This window comes from Punctularia strigosozonata (genome assembly GCF_000264995.1).
Source record: "Punctularia strigosozonata HHB-11173 SS5 unplaced genomic scaffold PUNSTscaffold_5, whole genome shotgun sequence".
Classification (NCBI taxonomy): Eukaryota; Fungi; Basidiomycota; class Agaricomycetes; order Corticiales; family Punctulariaceae; genus Punctularia; species Punctularia strigosozonata.
The window spans coordinates 1,223,946-1,245,794 of NW_006767437.1; the positions used below are offsets into that span (position 1 = coordinate 1,223,946).

At 54.6% G+C, this 21,849-nt stretch overlaps 9 protein-coding genes across 9 annotated transcripts; 4 read left to right on the forward strand and 5 right to left on the reverse strand.

The window, feature by feature from the left end:
• Nucleotides 1–2,205: 2,205 nt before the first annotated feature.
• On the reverse strand, nt 2,206–2,626 carry PUNSTDRAFT_22150 (uncharacterized protein; the record flags this gene model as incomplete). The annotated part of the gene is made up of 2 exons (XM_007382995.1): nt 2,206–2,484; nt 2,540–2,626. Coding segments are annotated over 2 exons (366 nt in total), but the record flags the coding sequence as incomplete, so codon positions are not given.
• A 796-nt stretch (nt 2,627–3,422) lies between these two features.
• On the forward strand, nt 3,423–5,050 carry PUNSTDRAFT_143222 (uncharacterized protein; the record flags this gene model as incomplete). The annotated part of the gene is made up of 5 exons (XM_007382996.1): nt 3,423–3,555; nt 3,633–4,240; nt 4,291–4,334; nt 4,395–4,524; nt 4,588–5,050. The coding sequence occupies 5 exons, from the start codon at nt 3,423–3,425 to the stop codon at nt 4,588–4,590; spliced, it is 918 nt and encodes a 305-aa protein (XP_007383058.1). The 3' UTR covers nt 4,591–5,050.
• A 113-nt stretch (nt 5,051–5,163) lies between these two features.
• On the reverse strand, nt 5,164–6,705 carry PUNSTDRAFT_133562 (uncharacterized protein; the record flags this gene model as incomplete). Its single annotated transcript, XM_007382997.1, has 1 exon — nt 5,164–6,705. One exon carries the CDS (start codon nt 6,703–6,705, stop codon nt 5,164–5,166), a length of 1,542 nt encoding a protein of 513 aa, XP_007383059.1.
• Nucleotides 6,706–9,507: 2,802 nt separating this feature from the next.
• Nucleotides 9,508–10,488, reverse strand: PUNSTDRAFT_66519 (uncharacterized protein; the record flags this gene model as incomplete). Its single annotated transcript, XM_007382998.1, has 1 exon — nt 9,508–10,488. A coding segment is annotated over one exon (981 nt), but the record flags the coding sequence as incomplete, so codon positions are not given.
• Nucleotides 10,489–11,113: 625 nt separating this feature from the next.
• Nucleotides 11,114–11,386, forward strand: PUNSTDRAFT_66028 (uncharacterized protein; the record flags this gene model as incomplete). Its single annotated transcript, XM_007382999.1, has 1 exon — nt 11,114–11,386. One exon carries the CDS (start codon nt 11,114–11,116, stop codon nt 11,384–11,386), a length of 273 nt encoding a protein of 90 aa, XP_007383061.1.
• A 259-nt stretch (nt 11,387–11,645) lies between these two features.
• Nucleotides 11,646–14,823, reverse strand: PUNSTDRAFT_133564 (uncharacterized protein; the record flags this gene model as incomplete). The annotated part of the gene is made up of 6 exons (XM_007383000.1): nt 11,646–12,814; nt 12,877–13,732; nt 13,820–14,293; nt 14,347–14,463; nt 14,534–14,683; nt 14,737–14,823. The coding sequence occupies 6 exons, from the start codon at nt 14,821–14,823 to the stop codon at nt 11,646–11,648; spliced, it is 2,853 nt and encodes a 950-aa protein (XP_007383062.1).
• A 178-nt stretch (nt 14,824–15,001) lies between these two features.
• On the reverse strand, nt 15,002–17,544 carry PUNSTDRAFT_101708 (uncharacterized protein). The gene is made up of 10 exons (XM_007383001.1): nt 17,300–17,544; nt 17,138–17,234; nt 16,760–17,080; nt 16,280–16,703; nt 16,132–16,210; nt 15,950–16,076; nt 15,775–15,893; nt 15,640–15,713; nt 15,357–15,586; nt 15,002–15,292 (listed from the first exon to the last, which is right to left on the reverse strand). The coding sequence occupies exons 1-10, from the start codon at nt 17,443–17,445 to the stop codon at nt 15,224–15,226; spliced, it is 1,686 nt and encodes a 561-aa protein (XP_007383063.1). The 5' UTR covers nt 17,446–17,544; the 3' UTR covers nt 15,002–15,223.
• Nucleotides 17,545–18,030: 486 nt separating this feature from the next.
• On the forward strand, nt 18,031–19,568 carry PUNSTDRAFT_44051 (uncharacterized protein; the record flags this gene model as incomplete). Its single annotated transcript, XM_007383002.1, has 4 exons — nt 18,031–18,050; nt 18,100–18,394; nt 18,547–19,399; nt 19,465–19,568. 4 exons carry the CDS (start codon nt 18,031–18,033, stop codon nt 19,566–19,568), a joined length of 1,272 nt encoding a protein of 423 aa, XP_007383064.1.
• A 632-nt stretch (nt 19,569–20,200) lies between these two features.
• PUNSTDRAFT_44052 (uncharacterized protein) lies at nt 20,201–21,804 on the forward strand (the record flags this gene model as incomplete). Its single annotated transcript, XM_007383003.1, has 4 exons — nt 20,201–20,838; nt 20,898–21,260; nt 21,322–21,541; nt 21,646–21,804. The coding sequence occupies 4 exons, from the start codon at nt 20,201–20,203 to the stop codon at nt 21,802–21,804; spliced, it is 1,380 nt and encodes a 459-aa protein (XP_007383065.1).
• Nucleotides 21,805–21,849: the final 45 nt, after the last annotated feature.

The window sequence follows — 21,849 nt, forward strand, 5'->3', positions numbered from 1 at the left end:
TCCAAGGCTGCTTGGTGGAGATGAGGAGCTTGGGGTGGCCGGAGCACTCCTGGACTTGAGCAAGCAAATCTCCGGGTAATGAGGGTTATATTGCCTCAGGGACCCATGGATTTGTCGCCAGGTCGGCAGGAAATCATGTAGAAAGTGTCGTAATGTCGACATCTTGTGTGTAAACAGTGTGTTGCGCCGTAGCTAGTCGATTGTCGTCGCTGGTCGTCGAGGTGAAGGCGCGGGAGCCGTGGGAAACATGTCCAGCATCTGGCGGACTGTTGATTTCCTGACACACTCTCGCGCTCCTCGATTTATGAGAGCAAGAGCTCGCGGAACATCCAAATTCTTATTGTATACTACAAATAGGACTCCGTGCTATCAGACAAAAAAATAATCAAGGTGAACGGGTAGACGGAGCGTGTACAATCATGCAAACAAGCTTAAGTGTCCAGGATCTATCGGCATGATAGTAGCACTGACAGGGCGCCTGGGCGCGCATCCGACGAAGGACCGACGGCCCCTCCGCTGCCCGATGTTGGGTTGACCCCAAAGTACTCGTATACATCGTTTGCATTGCCCCATGCCGCATCCCACCGGGAGCTCATGCGGATGAATGCCTCCATTACCATTTCGTCCGAGAAGGACCCGCGCAGATGAGCTTCCGAAATGAACTTCGCGACCTTTCTTGAACAATCGGGGGCGGTGTCCGAATGGTAGCCCAGAAAACCGACAAGATCATTCCAGTCCACCCTCAAGTCTCTTTCAGCGACATGGCCTCCGTCACCAGGCTCGATCGATAGTGACAGTGCGTCAACCAAACAGTCACCAAACACAACCATACCCTTGGAACAGCGTTGGTGATCCGTCCCACCATATATCTCGCTCCAGTATGACTTTGCCTTGGTGACGCACGACACCGCGGCCCAGAAGCGACGACGTTCCCCCTGACTCGAACGAAACTTGTCACGGTTGTAACATGAACATGCAAGCTCAAGCATGGCGGCCATGTCTTTCGCATCTGCAAACTTCCAGTCAGCCTTACTATCGCCACAGGAAAGGTACGCATGCACCCAGGGAGTAGAAAGGTATCATCTTCGTAAAGGAGAAAATTATAGCAGAAATCTTCGGAATCACCCTATCTATCCGGAAGGACTGCGAGGAGTTTGCCAGATTTCCGAGAAGGAAGATGGCGCATGTGAAATGGAGACTGTCACTCTGTCCTGCGATCAAGGTCATCATGATCAGCGAGTTGACGTAGAAGTAAGACCAGTCGTCGACGTCTCCAAACAGAATATCCTGGAGCATATCGAGACCGGACTGAAGTAGTTTGAATATGAGTATAACTTGTGTGTCGTTGAAGGATGTCAGTGAATCGAAGGCACGATGCAAAAGTTGGTCATAGGAGATATCAAATATACCCTTGACATCATCGTAGTTGCATTCCCTGGCGAGTACATCGAACGCCGGGATAGTGGGTCCGACACATGGCCTCCCAAGCAGTTCGCAGATGGCCTTCCAGCACCCATGGAGGAAGTACTTCTTCGGTATTATGAGATTAGAATCATCCAATGTTTTAAGAGCGGCACGGGTGCGCATGCGCGGTCCAGGTGCATCGGAGATGCATTGCGCAATCACACCGTCTCCAGGTTCCTCGTGTGAGGCAAGCCACAGCAGCGAGTGGAATTGGGAGGCGATGCTGCTTGCGGGATCACGTTCAAAGTGCCGTAATGCGAGATCACGATGATCCCATCCGTCGAAAGCGTAGCTATCGACATGGGGGACCGAACGGTAATCTCTGAATCCCGGGGTAAGGAGCATCAACTCCAGGTCTTGCCAAGTGGATGATTGCGCTCTCACTCTCCGCGGCATATACTTATCAAGGAGGCGATATAATGGTCGTAGAGTCGCCAATATCATCCAACCAAAGGGTGTCTTGTATGGACAAGTGTCGAAAAAAAGTGGTAGCAGAACAGTCAGCGTTGCCAGGGATATGGTCAGGCCAGCCGCAGCGCAGCACACTCCAGCCACGACGGTGTCAATAGGCCACAGAAGAGTGACAAGACCCACGAAGAACAGCACGACCGCGAGCTGCAAGAGGCCAGGAACCAACGTCACAATAGTGGGGACCTTCCATTTTTGAAAGGCATCGTAGCGAAACTTCCGCAGCTGTATGGCGTGCTGGACGGGGGAGATATTCGGCCATGCCATGTACTCGCGAAGCCATTGCTTCACGAATATGCCGAGCAGAGCGGAGGCAAGTGCAAGGATAAGGCTCAAGAACCAGAGGGTGTTGATCGCGACCACATGAGAATCAGCCTGAAAGGACATGTTGAGCGCATCGATGGACGCAGGGGCGGCTTGGTTCAAGGAGATCTGTTGGAGCTGGAGAGAAATATTCGATAGGAGCTGGATGGAAAGCTGAGTGTTGTCCGGCTGCAACTGGGTGTACACTTCGATCAGGAACGCGGTGAGAACCGCAGAGAACAGACCAGCCTACCAACGCACGTCGCGTTAACAAGAGCGGTGATAGATGAAGAGAATAGCGCACGAAAATGAGGAGGTTATCGATATCCTCCGAGTATCCCTTGATCATCTCCAGATCATATATCTGCAGCCGCTTGTACACGTAGTCCCAGCCCGAGACATCTGATTTTGCCGGCTTGTCTGGCGCGAGCTGTCAAAGGGTCGCATTTCAGTAACTTGCACCGTTATCCGAGAATGTCAGGTCTTACCTTCGTCTTCTGGTCGTCTGCGGATGGCGGGTCGTTACGATTGCCCGCTGAGCCGTCGACGTTTTGAGTTCCTGGACCTGATTCGCCCACTACGAGCCTGGCAGCTTCGTTACGAGCATCTCCTCCTTGGCTCGTGGATCGGCGATTTCCGGTGTGCGGCACGTCCTACAGTAAACCAATCAGTGACCGCCGTTTGAACAGTAAGGGGCTAGACCTCGTCTCACATGCAGCAGGGATTCTTCTGGAGGATCAGGCCCTCGTTCAGTGATGTCTAACACCGGGCTGGAGGGTGGTGGCGACGCCATTCGAAAGCGAGTTGAAGAGGTGTGAGTGGTATGGATAGAGAGAGGAGGGAGCGGAGGGAGCGCGGCGCAAGGCGTTTATAGCTCCTGGCAGTAGGCGCTCAAGCGCAGAGCTAAGCTTCATATTGGCCCAGGATAGTTTGCGGCGTACGTGTGTTGACAGCGTGTGTGTACCACATCCCATATACGTACTTATGAGTGCATATGTCCCGTTCCATAGAGATCCTCTTGTTCCTTGCTCGGTCCAGGACCGAAGACGTCGCACGGCTCTCAGCAGGAGAACCTGGAGAAGGATGAAGTCGGCGAGGACGAGCGCGAGCACCACCACCAACTGCTTTGCTCGTTGATGAACTTCCCTTTTTTGCTACGTACTCAATCGCATTGCCTTCGATACAACATGAAAAACAACTCCATCCTTGTCGGAACACGTTGCTTGGCGTATCAAACATACCGCGACGGTCTGGGTTTACTTTGGGACCCAGGACGCGCTCCGTGGGGCCCGGAGGCCGACCACCAGCGCGAAACATATCGTATCAGGTCGACAATTTGGACCCACGATGTTTACTTCCGTCTTCGCCGACGACGACCATACCCGCCCAACCACAAGACTTGATCGTCTCCGCCAACGTTGGCTCATCCTCCCTCAAGATCCTCCTTAACCTTTCAGCTCTTCCTCATGACCAGACACAGGAAACCTTCGACAAGTCTCAGACGTATGGCCGTGACAAGGCCAAGTTTTCCCTGTTCTCAGGGCTCTACAAGCAGGTCTATACTTGTCTTGAGCCTTCTGGCGACTATCTCTCCTCCCGGCAGGTGGGCTTCACATCCCAAAACGAGAATGACACTTTCTCCGACTCCAGTCACGACGTCAAGAAGGAGAAGGAAAACTTCATCAGAGACCACGCTCCCGCCCTCTCTTCCTGGATCACTTGGAGATCGAATTCGGGCAGAGAGACGTTGAGTAGTTCAGGCACCGCGTCGTACACAACGGCGACTACTTCGAGCCTGTCGCTATCTCCTTCATCCTCCAAGCCCTACACGGAGATGCTCGCCGACCTCACGTCTTTGCACGGCTCCTTCTTCCTATTCCTGATGATATGGTATGCTGACGCTTGCATTTGGATAGACCCACCGGCGCCGCCCTGGCAGCCCTTTAGGACTCGCTCAAATTTCTGCCAAACGCACGCTCGATTGACGATTTCAACACAACCTTCGGTAGACTCTTCATCCCCGCATATCCTCTAACGTCGTCAACTCCTCCATAGCTCGCCAACGCAGCCTCCAAAATACGGCCTTCATGGGATTTCATGTACGTGTCTACCCTTCCTCGCCCCTCCGCACTCATCTCATATCATATTACATGATGCAGACACGTGCATCCTCCGCACCGTCTTCGCCACGTTCGCGAACCCACCTCCCAAGTATCCGCCATCGCACTCTACCTCGGCATCAGCGCCTACGCAAGCGCCATCCAGGCCGGCGATTCTATTGACACCTCTGTGGGCCTCACCCCGGCCCTCGGCCTCAGGGCCGCGATGAACCTGAGCCTGATACTCCGGCAGTAGGTACACCAACACCGCTGATCGCATCTCCCACGATCCCGCGCACGCGACGAACGTGAAGGAGATTCATGAACAAGAACGGGTGGTACGCCATGGCCGGCTCCGCGATCTCAGAGGTATCGCGAAAACGGGACATGAACTAGAAGAGGACGGTTTGCGATAGTATCGTCTCCTTCAGCTCGGAAACGTAAGGCCGAAAATGCTGATTTTTTTTTTTCTCGTCGTCTGTAGGTTGGCCTGCGACCCGCCGGTGGACCGCATCCGCGCCTACACTCTTGGGAAATCTTGTCGCATTCATCATCGCGGGGAGGAAGGGGTAGAGGGCTCGGTGGTCTCATTCAATCTTACATGGTGTATGGTCCTATGCGGTAACGATGATCCATGTGGAGGAGCAGAAGGGTCCCGAACGCGAACATCATGGACGTGTAGACGTTTGAGCGGATTAACGCTTACCTCCGAGCTCTTCTACCTGAAGCAAAGGCTGCAGTCAATCTGTAGAATACCGCAGGCGCGTCGAATTGCAAGCCCGATCGTGTATCGTCAAAAATTATGCATATTCAGGGCTACGGAACATCCTCACCACGCCGAAACAGCGGTCACCGTCACCCGCGCCCTCGCCTTGATGGCCTTGTACTGCTCGAAATCTCGGACGCTGCGCCCGGGAAATGTGATGAACTCAACGAACTGGACGGTCGAAGATGGACAGCCTGAACCGACGTCGTGTAATCGCCGTTTCTCCAACAGCTCGACGCAGCAGTCCAATATCTCGCCGGCCAAGCGAGGTTTCTCGGTGAACACCGCGATTGCGAGAGACGTCAAGTCGGGGGCCAGGTCATCAGTGACGAGGATCGGCAGGATGTCTCTGGCCAGGCTCGGACAGCGCAGCGAGAGAGATCGCACATGAGGATTGTGACGGAGCAGAGCAGAACAAACGCGCGACGACCCGCTGTATCGATCGGCAAAGGACAGGGCCACTGGTTTGAGAGCGACCAGCCGAGAACTCAGCGTCTCGAGGATGTCAAGCTTCTCCTCCTCTTCTACATCGTCCATCAGGAACGTAATCGTGAGCGAATGCTCTTCCGGTTTTTGCGAATGTTGTGAGAAGGGGGCACAACAAATGGAGAAGGAGCCGAGCATCGATATCTCGAGGGCCGTAGAATTTTCCCCGCCCTCGGAAGGCGCCTTTGCTTGGAGCACATCGCAATGCATCGTCGCAAAGTCCCAGATCTGTTGTGCTTTTGCTTTTCCGCCTTGTTCGCAACAAAGATAGAGTCGACATAGAGGTCGGAATCTCAGACATTGAAGAAACGAGAGACAGTCTCGTGCATGGTGGCTTGTGATGGCAAGATCCTTGAGAGTGAGCAAGTCCACGACTCTATCGGATTCTCCTTGAACATCGCACTGCAGGGCACCGAAATTCGTCGAAGCGACAGGCAGCGCATGATGCAACGACAGTTTCTCCAGGTGCTGCAGTTGCCCGAGAACTCCCAGTATGTTCTGTAATGATGGGGAAGGGCCCGCTAGGCTGGCGTGGATGTGCAAACTGCGCAATCGCGGCGCCAGGAACAGCGGAGAAGACCATGAGTCAAGGCCCACATTGATCAAAGTCAATGAACTAAGATCTGGGGCCGTCAACGCATTCAAACGCTCGCGGATAGCAGAGTCCTTGGCCTGATATGAACCGAGCAGCTCGATAACTAGGCGCCGCAACCAAGGTGCTGGGCCCCGAAAGCTCAAGGGGAACATATGAGACGATAACTTGACGTCCAATTCCAGGAGACGCGATGGATCGCCTAGCGCCCGGTTTACGAACTTTTGCACGATTACCGACGACCACCGCGCGGATCCAAACACCTTGACAGGGAAGGAGGAATGCTCGTAGAGCGCGAGAGAGAGCTTAGGGCGAGCGATGTTCAAGACGTTCCACAATGCCGGAGTTCCCAGCGCGACGCGCCTCCAAGAGCTGCATACGTGAGCCGATCGCGGGAATTGTGGGATATACTCGTCGGAGACGCCTTGGCGATCATGTTGGACAAGAGAAAGCACATCAGAGAGAATCTCTGGTGGAAGACTGAGGGCAGGAAGACCGGCGTTATACTCTTGTAGAACTGTAGCCATCTCGCGCCGGACGCGCAGGATCTCGCCCCTCAGGTTACTGAGTTTGTGACGAACGGCAAGCGGGACTGCTGCGGGAAAGAATGTCGTGTCCTCAAGGTTGAGCGACAAATCAAGACAGCACAGAGAGCGGCACTGAAACCTGCACGGACGTCCAACCAATATGTAAGTAGCAAGAGAGCAACATGAGTTCTGATTTACTTCGTCATTTTGCGATCCTCAGTCTATATGAGCAGCAACTTCAGGATTTTGTACTTGGTATCTGATTGGTGTCTAATCAGAGTGCATTAGTACAGAGCAACGACACAAGGAGGAGTTGGCACACTAGCGAAGGTCCGCCGCACCCGCAGCGAGAAGAAATAGCTCGTCGAGCCGGAAGGCACGTCACCCGAGCTCATCCGGCGAACCCGTGACACGTCACCGGTCAGATGTTGCATCACAGGCGTAACACGGTCACTGCTGTCTTTCCTTGCCAATGAATGCATCACAATATAACCAAGCAGTCAAACGTAACGCGAAAGGCTGAAAATCACGGTTAATGTGCAGCATTGCAACAACAATTAATTCAGTCTACGGAGTGTAAGTACAAATCTGGAACCTGTGGCCGGGATACGCTGGTGAGCGTAGTAAGCAACTGGCTCACCATTTATATTGATCAGCTCGTCAAGTGAGACTACATATGCCATCTTGTTATTGTGTGCACTGATTCAAACATCCCCAATCCAGGACCATGAACTAAGTACTTTCGTATATTCACCTCCCAGCTAGTGGACGTGCATTCCTAGACGAGAACTTAGTGCTGCCCGCGTCATCCAATGCAGAATGTTGGCGCGGCCAGGCTCGACTCCTGTATGTATGACGAGGCTGTCTTTTTACTCTCCTACATAAAACTTCCTCGTCTTCGACGCAAGACGACGGTCAATCTTGTTTTGGCGCCGGGCCTCTATCACGAACCGGGGCTCTATCCCTATCCAGCCCGTCCTCCCCATCATAACCATCTGCAGCTGGGTATGATTGCACGATCTCACGCCGTTCACCGTGATCCATCTGACCATCCTCCACAGCCGACGATCTGTTGCGCAAGGCCCCAGCATGAAGAAGCGGATCGTCGGCGACTCTCTCTTGGCTTGATCCAGGCTGTCGCTCCTCGCTACTCGCAAGCTGAGGGTTGATTTTCTGCGCCTGCAGGGTCCTAGAAGTCGAATCGCCGTTTGGTGCGTCCATCGTGTGCTGGTCAAATCTTTCACCAAGGGGATCGTTGCCTTCTATGACAGTCGTGCCGATGACTTCCTCGCCGTGATTGTGTGACAGGGTATCTCGAGGCGCATTCGGTGTATGTCCAACAGCCCCTTCACGGCCCAATGGGGAGCAGATCTCGAAATGTTCGTGTACGTCGCTTGCGCTGCACCAGTTCGCATTCCAACGCCATCTCTCTCTAATGAATGCAGTTATGATCCTCTCGTCCGGAAGGGAGCCGCGCCGATGCGCGGTCAACACAAACTTTGCGATCCTGTTTGAACAATCGGGTGCGGCGTCCATATGACGTCCGAGAAATGTGATAAGGCGAGCCCAGTTCACTCTCATGTCTCCTTCCTGAACATGTACTTCGTTTCCAGGCTCGGTCCATAGGGATAGCGCATCCACCAAGCATTCCGCAAATGATCCCATAGACGAGCGCCAGCGTAGGACAGACATCAGGAAAAACCGGATTTGCTAAAAACCTCCTAAAACGTACTAAACCGTGCTCATTTAGTAGCTTTAGAGGGTTTCGGTACCCAATAAGCGTCTCTTTCGATAGTCCGATTTTTCCTGATGGAGTCCGTCGAACGTCCACCCTCGTTTGCATCCTCTGCTAGGATTCCTGTGGTGACGCACCTCACCGCGGTCCAGAAGCGATGACGATGTACTTGGCTTGACCGAAACGCGGCACGATCATAGCATAGACAGACGAGGTCAAGGACGCTAGTCATCTCTTCCACCTCTGCAAATATTCAGTTGACTGCGTTTGTAACCATACGGCGGTATGCACATACTTGTGAAGTAGAAAAAGAATATAGATTCCACACATGAACGGATCACGGCACATATCTTTATATCAAGAACGATGGTGGTATGGGCGTGGTGTTCGACGCTCGCTAGGATGTTCAAGAGGAATGTGATGTACGAAGCACCGAGATGATGATTTTGAACCGTGATAAAGCTCATCATTACTAGCGAATTGATGTAGAGGCCAGACGAATCATAACGGAGTCTATCGGGGTCAACGGCATTCGTTGAGGAGCGCATAAGCGTGTCGAGACCGGACCTGAGAAGCTCGAAGACAAGTACACATTGTGTGGCGTTGAACGATTCCAGGGAGGCGTATGCGCCATGTCGAAGTCCACGACGGGGGATATGGAAAGTTGCATGGGCATCGTCGTAAATGCACTCCCTGCTGAGTACGTCCATCGCCGGAATAGTGGATCCCACACACGGCATCCCAAACAGCTCGGAGATGGCCTTCCAGAACCCACGCAGACGCGCGGTTGGCATTTCGCGGAACGATGCGTCCTCTACGGACAGATATTCGAGGGCAGAACGGGTGCGCACTCGCGGACCTGGCGTAGCAGATATGCATTGCGCGATCACACCGGCTTCGGGTTCCTCGTGCGCGGCAAGCCATAGCAACGAGTGAGTTTGATGGGCGATGCTGTTCTCTGAATCGCGCCTGAAGCTCTGCAGGGCAAGATCACGATGATCCCAACCATCGAATGCGTACATGTCGGCGTGAGGGACGGAATAACGATAGCAGACGTTTTCAATCGCTTCGAGCGAGAGTGGCCAGTTCCAATGGTACATAGATTGCAAAGGTATTCTGATTGCGCGGTAGAAGGGTCGTAGAACGGATAAAGTCATCCATCCAAAAGGAGTCTTGTAGGGACAGTCATCGAACATGAGCGGCAATAGTACAGCAAGCGCTGCCACGGTCATAGTCATGCCGGCCGCAGCACAGCAGACGGCAGCTACTGTTATGTCAATCGGCCACAGAAGGGTGACAAGCCCGCCGAAGAACAACATAACCGCGAGTTGCAAGAGGCCGGGGACCAGCGTCACTATAGCGGGAACCTTCCACCGTTGAAAGGCATCGTAGCGAAACTTTCGAAGTTGTATGGCGTGTTGAAAGGGAGAGATGTTGGGCCATGCCATGTACTCGCGAAGCCACTGTTTCACGAATATGCCAAGGAGAGCAGAGGCAAGGGCGAGGATGAGGCTCAAAAACCAAAGAGTGTTGACGGCGACCACATGCGAGTCGGCCTGGAAGGATTTTTTTAGCGGATCGGTGGACGCAGGAGCGGCTTGATTCGATGAAATCTGCTGTAGTTGCAAAGACATGTTGGAGAGGAGCTGCACAGTCAGTTGGGTGTTGTCTGGTTGCAACTGGCTGTACACTTCGACCAGGAACGCGGTGAGGACTGCAGAAAACAGACCAGCCTGGAATGCACGGTGTGTAAAGAAAAGCGGGAGAAGGAGGCAAAGAGAGCGCACGAAGATGAGGAGACTGTCGATATCCTCGGAATATCCCTTGATCATTTCCCGGTCATATTGCTCTAGCCGCCCGTAAACATAGTCCCAGCCCGTGGCAGCAGATCTTGATGGCCTGTCTTGGGTGATCTGTTCGAAATGTACACCTTGATAAGCTGGGACACTTTTCAGAAGATCCTGGTTCACCTTCCAACTCGGATCGCGTATCGACGTTGGTTCCTGATAATTATCCGTTGGGTCGCCAGCGTCTCGAGCCTCGGACATAGGTTCGCCGGCTGACGGCATAGCGCCATTGATATGACTCGAGGATGGTCGACTGCCCTGCGAGCCGTCCTGCGGGTAACATATTGGCGATCCTCAGTCTGTGATACATAGCCCAACGGTCTCACCGTCACATGCAGCCCAAGTCCCCGTTCGATCCTGCGGCCTTCTTCGACGCTGGTCAACGCAGTTGGAGATCGTCGCGACAACATCCGATTGCGAGCTGATAGTGTGCGTGCTGAGGGGGCGGCGGCAACGAAGTGGTATGCACGCGGGGATGTGTGGGGTCGGGTATTGTCCGTGCAGCTCGTGGCTGTGCAATTTCTCCTTGCCCCGCTACTTGCCCGCGCCGGCGCGATCGACCCTCGCCTCACCTTTAGTTTCACTACACCAGCGCCGCCGATCCCGCTCATGCTAGCGATATGGGCTGTGGCGTATGGGGCGGAGGAGAACCTGAACGAGCAGAGCGGGCGGAAGGCTATGGCCGCTGACTCGGCGGATTTCCAGGGACATCGCGAAGCGAGATACGCACGAGAAGAGGCAGTGATCTTTGTCTTACCGTGCTCTGAAGAACGCGAAACTGAAGAGCGTGTTTTTTCTGTTTTGTAGGTCAACCTTTGATGCTTCGATGCTCGTGGACCGTGTCCTGGGCTACTTCGGCGCCTATTTCGTCGTGCTCCATGGAAACGTCGATGCCCTCATCTTCGCGGGTGGGAACCGCGAAAAGTCGGTTGAGCTCAAGGAGCGCATTGCAGATAGGATGAGGTGTTTGTGCTTGATGCCCCGTGGATACGAAGAAAGACGCGGGTGTGAGGGATGTGGAGAGGCCGGTGGACATCACCGTGGCACGACAGGAGGAAGAGGGAGGATTCGGACAGGGGATAATGGTGTTGGCGTGTAGAACGGACGAGCATTATGAGATCGGAAGACAGTGTATACTGGAGGATGAGTCCTGGAAGTGAGGGCATAGAAGGTGCGGGCGGTTGTACACATGCTCATCTTCGGTGCGCTGATGTTTTCAACGAAAGAAGACACAGATTATGTATAATATGATATCATGCAACATTGATTGTGCGCAACGTTACCTTCTACGCTTCAAACAACAAATTGGCTTCAAACGTCGGATTTTCCCATCACACGCCCCCCCCCCCGGTGTCGCCTTACCTGTCCTCCGCCCCAGGCGACGACTCGGTGCCATTCACGTCACCTACTCCAGCGTTGTCGGCGCGATCGTGCTCGACGCCTGTCCGGATGAGAACGCTGTTTGTTGCGCCCGCCCGCCCTCCGCCACCGTCTTGGCTTTCAGCGCGAGGTGGCGGTCGATCTTGACCCAACGACGGGACCCGGTCGTAGGCTGAAGATCTATCCAACGTGTCTTCCACATTCTGTCCGTCTATGGCAGGCGCTGATCGCTCGCTCGTACGCCGTCTGCCGAGATCCGGCTGACCACTATCTCCCCCCGCTAGACTCGATGAAGCACTACGTATTGAGGTTATCTCCGCATCTTTGAGCAAGTTGTGTCCGCCACGAGGAAGCGAGTGGTCATCGCTGTCGTTCACCTGTCCACCTTCGCTTCCCAGTTTCTGCACGCTGGTAGGCTGCGAGCCGGTTTCCCGCGCCTTCAGGGTCCTGGAAGTTGGCACCTCCTGCGACGTGTGCATTGTGTGCGGATCGGATTGCATGCCATCACGACCGTCGTTGTCCGAAACAATCTCGCTGATGACTGCTACATCGAGCCGTGGCTTCGAATCCGTCTCTTCACCCGAGTTTGTATGCGACAGGATACCTTTGGGAGGAACCAACCGAAGGCCGGCAACCCCACTTCTGCGGCGTGTAAAGCGAAAACCAAAATACTTGTATATATCCTTCACATTGTGCCAGGATGCCCCCCAAGCCGACGACGCTGTGATGAATGAGAGCAGGATAATGCCTGCTTGGTCTCCGAGCGTGCCGCGTGCTGCCGCATTCAAAATAGATGTCGTGACCTTTATGGAAAACTCGAGTACGGTGTCTCGATGGAATCCCAGAAACAGGACAAGAAGCGGCCAGTCCACCCGCAAGTCTTCTTTGGCAACATGCGCCTCGTTTCCAGGCTCAGTCCATAATGATAGCGCGTCCATCAAGCATTCTCCAAACGCTTGCATAACTGTGCGCCAGCGTTGGAAGGCCTCCGTCGAACGTTTATGCTCGCCACGCGCCAATACTCCGGTATTGGTGATGCACGTAACCGCGGCCCAGAAGCAACGGCATTGCAGAGGGCTTGACCGAAGCGTCTCGCGGTCATATAACGAGAGGAAAATGTCAAGAGTGTCGGCCATATCCTTCGCGTCTATCAATATTCAGTCAACAGTGAGTACGATCATGGCGGAGGCGGAGGTATGATGCACGTACTGGGTCGGAAGTTGGAATCCATTTTCACTGCACAGCGCTGAATTGCGGCGCAAATCTTCTTCTTATCCGCAGCGGCGATAGATGAGGATCGGGACAAATTTGCGATGTTATCTAGCAGGAGTTTCGGGTACAAAGCGCGTATAACTTGACTATTTTTCGTGATCAAGCTCATGCCTATTAGAGATTTGATGTAATAGCTGACTAAATCAGGGTCGGGATCACTTGTTGACGGGTTCATGAGCCTCTCCAGACCAGACTTGATCATGTCGAATATCAGCAGATCTTGTGTGTCGTTGAAGGATGCCGTGGGCTTGAAGTTACCGAGCAGAGAATTATGGGTTTCGAAGCTTTCCTTCGCCTCGTCATAGACCCATCCGCGGTAAGGTGTGTCAAACAGAGGGATAGTGGTTCCATCGCATGGCATATCGTATAGTTTGGCGATGGCCTTCCAGTACCCACGCAAGCGCTGCGTTGACAGTGAGGATTGTACCACCGCGGAGGGATCTTTGGATTCGAGGGCGGATCGGGTGCGCACGCGGGGACCTGGTGTATCGGAGATGCATTGGGCAATCACACCGTCGCCGGGTTCCTCGTGCGAGGCAAGCCACAGTAACGAGTGAATTTGATATGCGATACGGCTCTCGATATCGCGCCCAAAGCGCCGCAGAGAGAGGTCTCGGTGATCCCATCTATCAAATGCATACATGTCCGCGTGAAGCGAGCCGTAACGACGACATAAGTTTTCGACGGTTTTCAGCGAGTCCGGCCAGTCATAGAAGTACAGGGAGTTCATAGGTCCTTTGATTAAGCGATAGAACGGTCGTAGGATGGGCAAAATCGTCCATCCGAAAGGAGTCTTGTAAGGACAGGTTTCGAATCAAAGAGGCAAAAGTACGGCGAGTACCGCCAGCGATATGGTCATCCCGGCAGCAGAGCAGCATACCGCAGATACAATTGTATCGATTGGCCAGAGTAAAGCGACAAGTCCTCCAAAGAACAGCACAACCGCAACCTGCAAGAGACCAGGAACGAGCGTCACGATAGCGGGGACCTTCCACCTTTGGAATGCTTCATAGCGAAAATCCCGGAGTTGTATGGCGTGCTGAACCGGCGAAATATTGATCCATGACATGTACTCCCGTAGCCACTGTTTCACGAATATGCCAAGGAGAGCAGAGGCGAGTGCGAGGACAAGACTGAGAAACCAGAGCGTATTGATGGCGACCACATGCGCGTCGGCCTGGAAGGACATATCCAGCAGATTGCTAGATGCAGGGGCGGCTTGGTTCAGGGAGATCTGCTGGAGCTGGAAAGATATGTTGGAGAGGAGCTGGACCGATAATTGAGTGTTGTCCGGCTGCAACTGGGTGTACACTTCAACAAGAAACGCTGTAAGGACTGCAGAAAATAAACCGGCCTACAACGTATAATACGTGAGCAAGGAGAGGAAACATAAAGAAGGAACCGCACAAAGATGAGAAGACTATCGATATCCTCAGAGTATCCTTTGATCATTTCCCGATCATATATTTGCAGCCGCTTGTAGACGTAGTCCCATCCCGTCACGTCAGATGTCGACGGCTGCTCCTGTGGGGGACGGCGAGATAAGGTGGCGCCTAAGTGACTTGCGGCATTATCAATGGAGATCGTGGTTTACCTTCGCCTTTCGGTCGTGTGCGTACAGCGGATCTTCGGGATCGTTCGCTGTGTGGTCCACGTCGACTCTACCCACTTCTGGAAAGGCTCCAACGAGACCGTGAGCATCTCCTGCATGGCTCGAGAGCAGATGATCGTCCAGTAAATGGTCCTACGACGTACGATTTAGTGACTATCACGATCAAAATCAGCCTTTCGCCTCACGGGCAGCTCAGATTCATCCTTGGTATTGGCTCCGCCGAGTCCTTCTTCGACACCAACCAAATGAGTGGATAATCGTCGCAACGACATTTACTAGACACGCCCGAAATATGTGTTGGTGCAAAAGGGCAGATTGCGACGCGCGAGCAGCCATACGCATGATATATAGCTGCGAATTTATGATAGGCGCTCACCGCCCGAACGCGGAGCAAATGATAGCTTCACACACTGCACAGCACGTGTACATCCATGCTGCGGTCCGATTGCTTGACTAGCAGCGCACCCGCTAGGCATGTTGCATAGCTTCAAATTTGCTCGTACTGTCCTGTCGAGGTGGCTCTTGATGGGAGCCCGCCGTCATGTAACTCTGAGCGACGCTGCCGATTTTGTCTTTCATCGTCTCCTCCGGCCCGCCCAAGTCGACCAACGTCGCATAGTGAGTGTTTAACCATCGTTGGGGGACGGCGGCGAGGGACGAAAGTACAAAATTTCACAGGCTCTCGTGCCCCATGCCTTCTCCAAGGCCCTTGTTGTTCGCAGCTACGATATTGTCCCTAGCCTGCCCAACATCACCCAAAAATGATTCAGAACGAGACATGCAACCTTAAAAAAAAAAAACGAACCTCCTTGAGCAAGGCATCATCCACCTCCGGTAAAACCTCCTTGTCCTTCAACACCACGGACGTCCGCGACGCGCTCGGCGTGCGGCCTGGGCCGATGGTGCTCGAGCCTGTCTCCCAGGATGCGGGCACGATATCCCACCGCGTAGGCGGATTGGAGATGCACAGACACAGGTCTTCTGGTAGGTTAGGCCCGTGTTCGTGGTTGAACGCCTCACGAACGGCGTGCTCCTCTGGTTGTATGTAATCAGGGTATGCCCAGGATGTAGATCCGTTGACGCGGTACCTTCAGCCATAACGTGTAGCTGTGCCAACATGTCGTTGACGATTCGTTCTGCCGCGTCCCGGTATTGCCTCCGCCTGCAATGCGACGACATGATGAGCGACACATGCACAAGCGCCAGCATCGTGTGCCACGCACCTTCCGAGTTCGAGCAGCAGCTTGTTATACGAAAATTGATAGGAGATATATCGCAGCTGCAGGTTTTCAAGGTCCACTAAATGTCCATGCAGGTTGGTAATTTGCGTCGAGATTTGGATCTGCGCCGAGGAGGGTTGTTAATTCGGAGGCAGAGCAAGGAACAGTCACGGTCTACCTCAACGCGCTCAACGCGCTGGACCATATCATCCATCATCTCTTCTAGCTCGTCCAAATCATCCAGCGTCGCCCTGTGGGTGTCCAACTGTCCTTGGGCAGTCGAGAGAAATCGCTGCATTTGTTCGCTGCCCGTATAGATCAGTGTCGAGCGACAATCACAACGCATACAGACACGCTCACTAGCCGGTCTCGATGCTTGAACAGCTCTGCTCGAGTTCCGCGATGATAGACCCCAGCTCGCCAGCGTCCCGATGCATTTCTAATGGAGAAGGGAGCAAAAAGAACTTGTCAGACCGAGTTAAGGTGGACACTAGTACAGACCCCGTACCAGCCAGATCCTCGTCGTCGAACGCTGCCCCCGACTCCCCGTCCTTCAGTGCCGCGGCCATGGCATCATAGTGCGCCGCAAGCGACTCTAAGTGGTGTGCCATGCCGGTTGAGACGCGTTCTTGGACGCGGAGCACGTCCGAGACGCGTGCGAGCGATGGTCGCAGGGAGATGGTCGCCTCGAGAGGTGGAAGCTGGGAAGAGCGATTCATCGGCGTCTGCTCTTCCGGGGTGGGTTGCGCTGAGCCGTCGGGCGGAGAGCGATTGGACGTCGTAGGGTCGTTCATTGAGAGGGGCTGAGACTGTGCATACGGTGAAGGCACGGCAGGTGTGTTTGCCGTCGGAGAGGAAGGCAGTGCATTCTCGATGGCTTCAATGGCGGCTTCGATAGTGGTCGGCAAGCTTGCGATACCGTCCAGGGTTTTCTGGAGAGCACTTGAGTAAGGACCCGATATGGTCAACTGAGATACAACAAACTCACGTCTAGAACGGTCCTCTCATTCTCCATGAACTCCAGGATATCCTCAATCGCCCGTTCGTCCACGAAGTCCCGCAGCGTCTTCCACTTTCGCTTGTCCGACTTGAGGACGGCCGAAGCGGAGCCAGCGTTGCTGGGCCGTCTGACACCTCGGATAGTGTCAGGGCTCCCTCGCGCATCCTCGACCTCGTCGGGCGACGCAAACACGCCGTCATCCTCAGCATCAGGATCCGTGTAGAAGTCCGGGGGGACCGACTGCGTCCCCAGTGTTTCCAGTATCGCATCCAGCGCCGACGTGTGGCGTTGTCGTTGCCGGTCGTAGTCCTGGTGTCGCATCGTTAACGGAGGGTTTATAATGCCTGCAGTGGTGGGTTTACATACGTCGATAGTGCTCTCCAGCTCTGCCCGCTTTTGCTCGATGCTCTTCGCGACCTCTGCAGCCACCTTCAGCTGGCCAATCACAGCGTCCGAAATCCATCTATCAGGGAGCGTAGCGTTCAGTCACGATATGCGGTGATCGCTTTGGCGTAGTCAATAGCGTACCGAACGCGGGCGTCGAGCTCGAGCACGTCTATGGCCACATCTGCGGATAGATTTGTGAACGCATGCGCTCGGGAGCACAGGGACTCTCCATGTTGGAAAGCCTTCTTCGACTGAAGAACGAGAGAGACCAGGTCTGCTTGCGCCATTGAGTGCTGTGAACACTGAAGACTCCGCGATGGAGGATCGCTCGGATGGAAGGTACTGTATCGTCCCAAGTCTCGTACTAGAGCAACCACGATAATACTGACAAACAGTCGCCTTCGAAGGATTATACCAGTACGGTGAACACTGTGAGCCTTGTCAAGGACGACCTTACTGTCGACGCCGTATGTACGGCCGTCGCGCCGTTACGTGATTGTCGGGTTCGATCCTTCGGCAAGTTCCGCTCAACATACCAGCTTGCCTTGAAGTACATAAGTGGGTACGTAGTCACGGTGACTTCAGGCCTCTCTCGATCTTTGCTCCTCCATCTGTCTCCCTCTCTGTCTCCTCGATAAGGAGCTGGGTCAGCTCCTCCGTGCGTGTGGCAATCAGGCGCCGTTCTTACGTTCCTACTCCAATGACAAGGGCTTCAAGCTGACCATTCTCGCATTACACACTCGCCATCAGGTTCGTGGCTATAACGCAAGGTGTAACGGTATCGCCCAACTCATGAGCTCTGCGTGCCGTTCGAATAGGCGTAATCCACAGGCGATGAGTGTAACACGCCGTGACAGTAACTTGAATGCACCATGGATGGCAACTCCCGTCCGTACGTGGGTTGCGTGGACGCGAAAATTGGCAAACGCGATGACTGGTAGACTTCGTCAACAAGTTACGCCTGCTAATCAAAGGAAGGGCCGCACTCCGAAACAAAGCTCCGAAACATTACCTGCTGGAGCCGGCAGGATTCTACCCCCGGATCTTATCCTGGAGATCCTACGACACCTATCCGGCTCCGCCGCGACGGCACACTCGTTCGGAGACTGGTCCATGCGTGCCAGCCTAGCATCGCCAGCTCTTGTCTGTAAGGAATGGTACTCTCTGAGTTTACCGATTCTCTACGGCGCGCCCGAACTGTACTCTGTCAGCAAGGTCGAGCTCTTTGCGCGAACCGTAACCAGCCGGCCCAACCTAGCGCGCCTCGTGCGAACGTTAGAGTTGCTCCAACAATGAGCAGCAATTGGTGGCCTGGTCCCCCAGGTGAGGGAGAAGAGCCTTCAACGGACTGGCCCTCTTTCGAAAAAGATTATAATGTGCATGTGCAGCACATGATGTGCCTTGTCCACGAGGTACTCGCGTCCTGCCCGAACGTAGACGCGCTCTTCATTCCTGACATGAGGATTCCATCCCCGCTACCCTTTCCGAATGCGAAGGCGCCGTATAGCGTCATCCCTCTTCGTCGGATTACATTCTATCTTGCGGGCTCCCACGGTCGCGCGTTTGCCTGGGGCAAGCACGGCCTGACCTCTCGCTCTGCGACCACGGTCGTCGACCTCGACTTACGGAATGTCGAAGAGATCGTCATTGATTACGGTTGGGCTTACCGCGATCTTCATTTGCCCGCAACGCCTTCACTTCGTGTTCTCCGAGTCATTTCGTCAACCGTTGAGACCGAGTCCAGCTCGCGACTTGAGACACATCCATCCAACCTGCAAGTTCTCGAGTTGCGAGGCAATTACGTGCGCTCGGACGACTCCTATATGCATTCCATCGAAGCATACGCGGGTACCCTGTGCCAGCTCGTCCTTACAGGCTCACACGAGAGAGCTGCAGCACTTCGCCTTGATTTCCATAAATTGACGAAGCTCCGTCGCCTCGGTGTTGGTAACTTTGAGAAGGACACGAAACCCTTCGATACCCTCAAGGTACCTCCCTGGCTGGAAACCCTCGACGTGCATTGGGAATATTCTGACCGGCTCGGGCGCATGTGGCACACAACAGCTTCCTTCTTCGCTCGTGCCGATCTGATGATGACCTTCATCGCATCCGACGCATACTTCCACACGAGCAGGCGGAGAGGAGCTGAGATTTGTGCACAGATCCTGGGTCAGGCGCCTCCGAGCCTCGCACGCCTCTGCAATGACTGGAGCATTCCTCTCTCGGCGGCCGAACCGGAAGGTGTGTCCCCGCTTGATGTTCACTGGCGAGTTAAGCCCCCTTTCACACCCGTAATGTTTCCATAGCCCTTGGCCCCGGGTCCTATCAGCTCTTTGAAGACGGCATTCGAGCGAAGGCCGCATTGAATCCCTTCAGTTGGGGTATGATCCAAATTACCAAGAAACTATGATTAACTGCACTAGGCCGTTCTTTGGATCAGTCCTCATGGTTTCTGCAAAAATCTGCGAAGTACCGTGAGCTTATCATGGCATCGCATGATGAATCACCAGCTCGTTGGTGGTCTCAATAATTTCTTGCGTAGTGAAGTCGTGAAGCGGTCGCTAGAATCCACGCTGGAGTTCTTCGCGGTTTGAGGAGGACGAGGGCGCATCTAATTGATTCGATGCACTCATGAATCCCATCATTAGGGTGCCTCATCAGGTTCTTCTCCAGTAAGAGAGTTGAAAGCGTCTGTTGAACGTTGTAGATTATATTCGAGTTAGCGGTCCACCACGTGGCAACAACAACGGCTCGGGATTACCAGAGATCTCTCTCCGTTGGTCTTGTAAACATGTACTATGGTCTCAACCAGTCCTACCGTATCTGCTATGCATGACTTCACCATAACGACCTCTAGCTACTATGGGAAAATGCTACTCGACGTTAAACGCAATCTATGCACCCGGATCACACCCAACCCGACAGCCTGAGAGGCCATCCGTATTGGCAACCTTTCTATGAACGAGAATCGTGGTATTCCCTCGATCTTGTGCTCGCCAGCGACAACACCTCGGGATATACTGGTCCGATCCGATACCTACAATGTCCTCTGCACCCGATAGCTCTAGTCCTTACGCTAACCCCTACTTCCATAGCCAGCTCAGCTTCGCCTCATCCACCAACGCGACCGCCTCCGACCTCTCAGGCGCCGGCCGCGTACTCGGCACCCTCTTCTCCTGGGGCGGCCGCCACCTCGAACACGTCGTCGCTGGCAGCCCCCATCCTGACCCTCATGTGCAGCATGATGCCGACGCCGATGCAGTGACCATCGAACTCACCTTCGCCTCCGGGTCGAACAGCACGATCTCTAATATCGACGGGCACGGCAGGGCGCTCGGGCGCGCGATGGCGTGGGGTGGACGCGTGCTCGAGCGCTGGGCATTGTCCACGTCCGAGCGGCTTGGGCGGGGGCCGTCCGCCCCGATGATCAGGATCTTGAACGCTATGGCGCGGGCTCGAGGGACGCGATGCAGTGTGTGTGGGCTGGAGACCCCGTCGTCGTCCGCGTCGTCGACCACGAAGAAGAAGGAGGGGAAGAAGAAGAATGCGGAGGTGCGCCAGATGCTGCACCTGTGCGTCGACGTGCGGTGCGCGGGCTGTCGCGCGTCGTACGCGGAGGCGATGGCGAAGAGTGGGCTCGACGTCGGCAAATGCTTCCGGGGGCTGGTGAAGATGCTCAAGTGAGCTCAGATCCTTCGTTCGTTCCGCCGCCGATAATCGTATTGACGGATCGCATTAGCTCCCGCAACCCGTCATCCCGCGTCCTCGCCGTGCAGTACATCGCGATCCTCGCAGTAACCCACCCCGAGTTTCGCGCTCGCTTGCTCGAGCTGGGCGTGGACCATCGGCTGAGGCAGATTTGCGAAGACAGGCGACGTCTAGTTGACGCAGATATTGATTCGCTGTTGGCGCCCGCCCAACGCGCCCTCATCGCCCTGTCCGAAACGCGCGTTCTGGTCATACGCAAGGAATTCGACGCTGCGTACGAGAGCTCGTTGCGATCACCGTCTCAGACGCTCGTCAATTACTACCTGGCAACTGTGTACGTGCCCGAGCTCGACGTTCTCGAGTCCGCCATCAGAGCTTTGGTCTCATATACAACGTACGCGACAGCACTCAACCCCGTCTATCTGATACTGATCTTAACACTGGCTCATCATCAGCCACGCAGACATGTGTACCGTCGCCATCTCCTGCCTCACGGCTATCACGGATTTGCTCGCGGACGACGCGGCCCGGCTGCTCCTCGTTCTTGACGCAGTCGAGGAGGACTTTTACCTCTGGCTCTGGCTGCAGGCCGCGACGTCGCGCGACCCCGTCTGGCGGACGGCGGTCCACAAGTACGTCGAGAGCCTATACACCAGCCCGGGATACTTTGATCTGGTGCGTACATCGTCAACCATCGCCGCTCATCTTTCGCCTCGTCACAGAAGAGAGGAGGGGGGGGGGGGGGGGGGAGAACGAACCTGAACGTATCCGCAGCGTAGAAGACGTGGTCCGTCCCCGCCCGGCCATACGACGCGATGATGCAGGAGCTGTTTCCGGAGACGGCGGAGATCCTGCGCAGATCGAAGGAGCGCGAGGATCTCGAACTGAGAGGCGTCAGCCTCTCCAACATATGGGGTAGTCGCGACGACCAGGATTGAACTATGGACGACGACGAGGGATGCATTCTTGAATGAATACGGGAA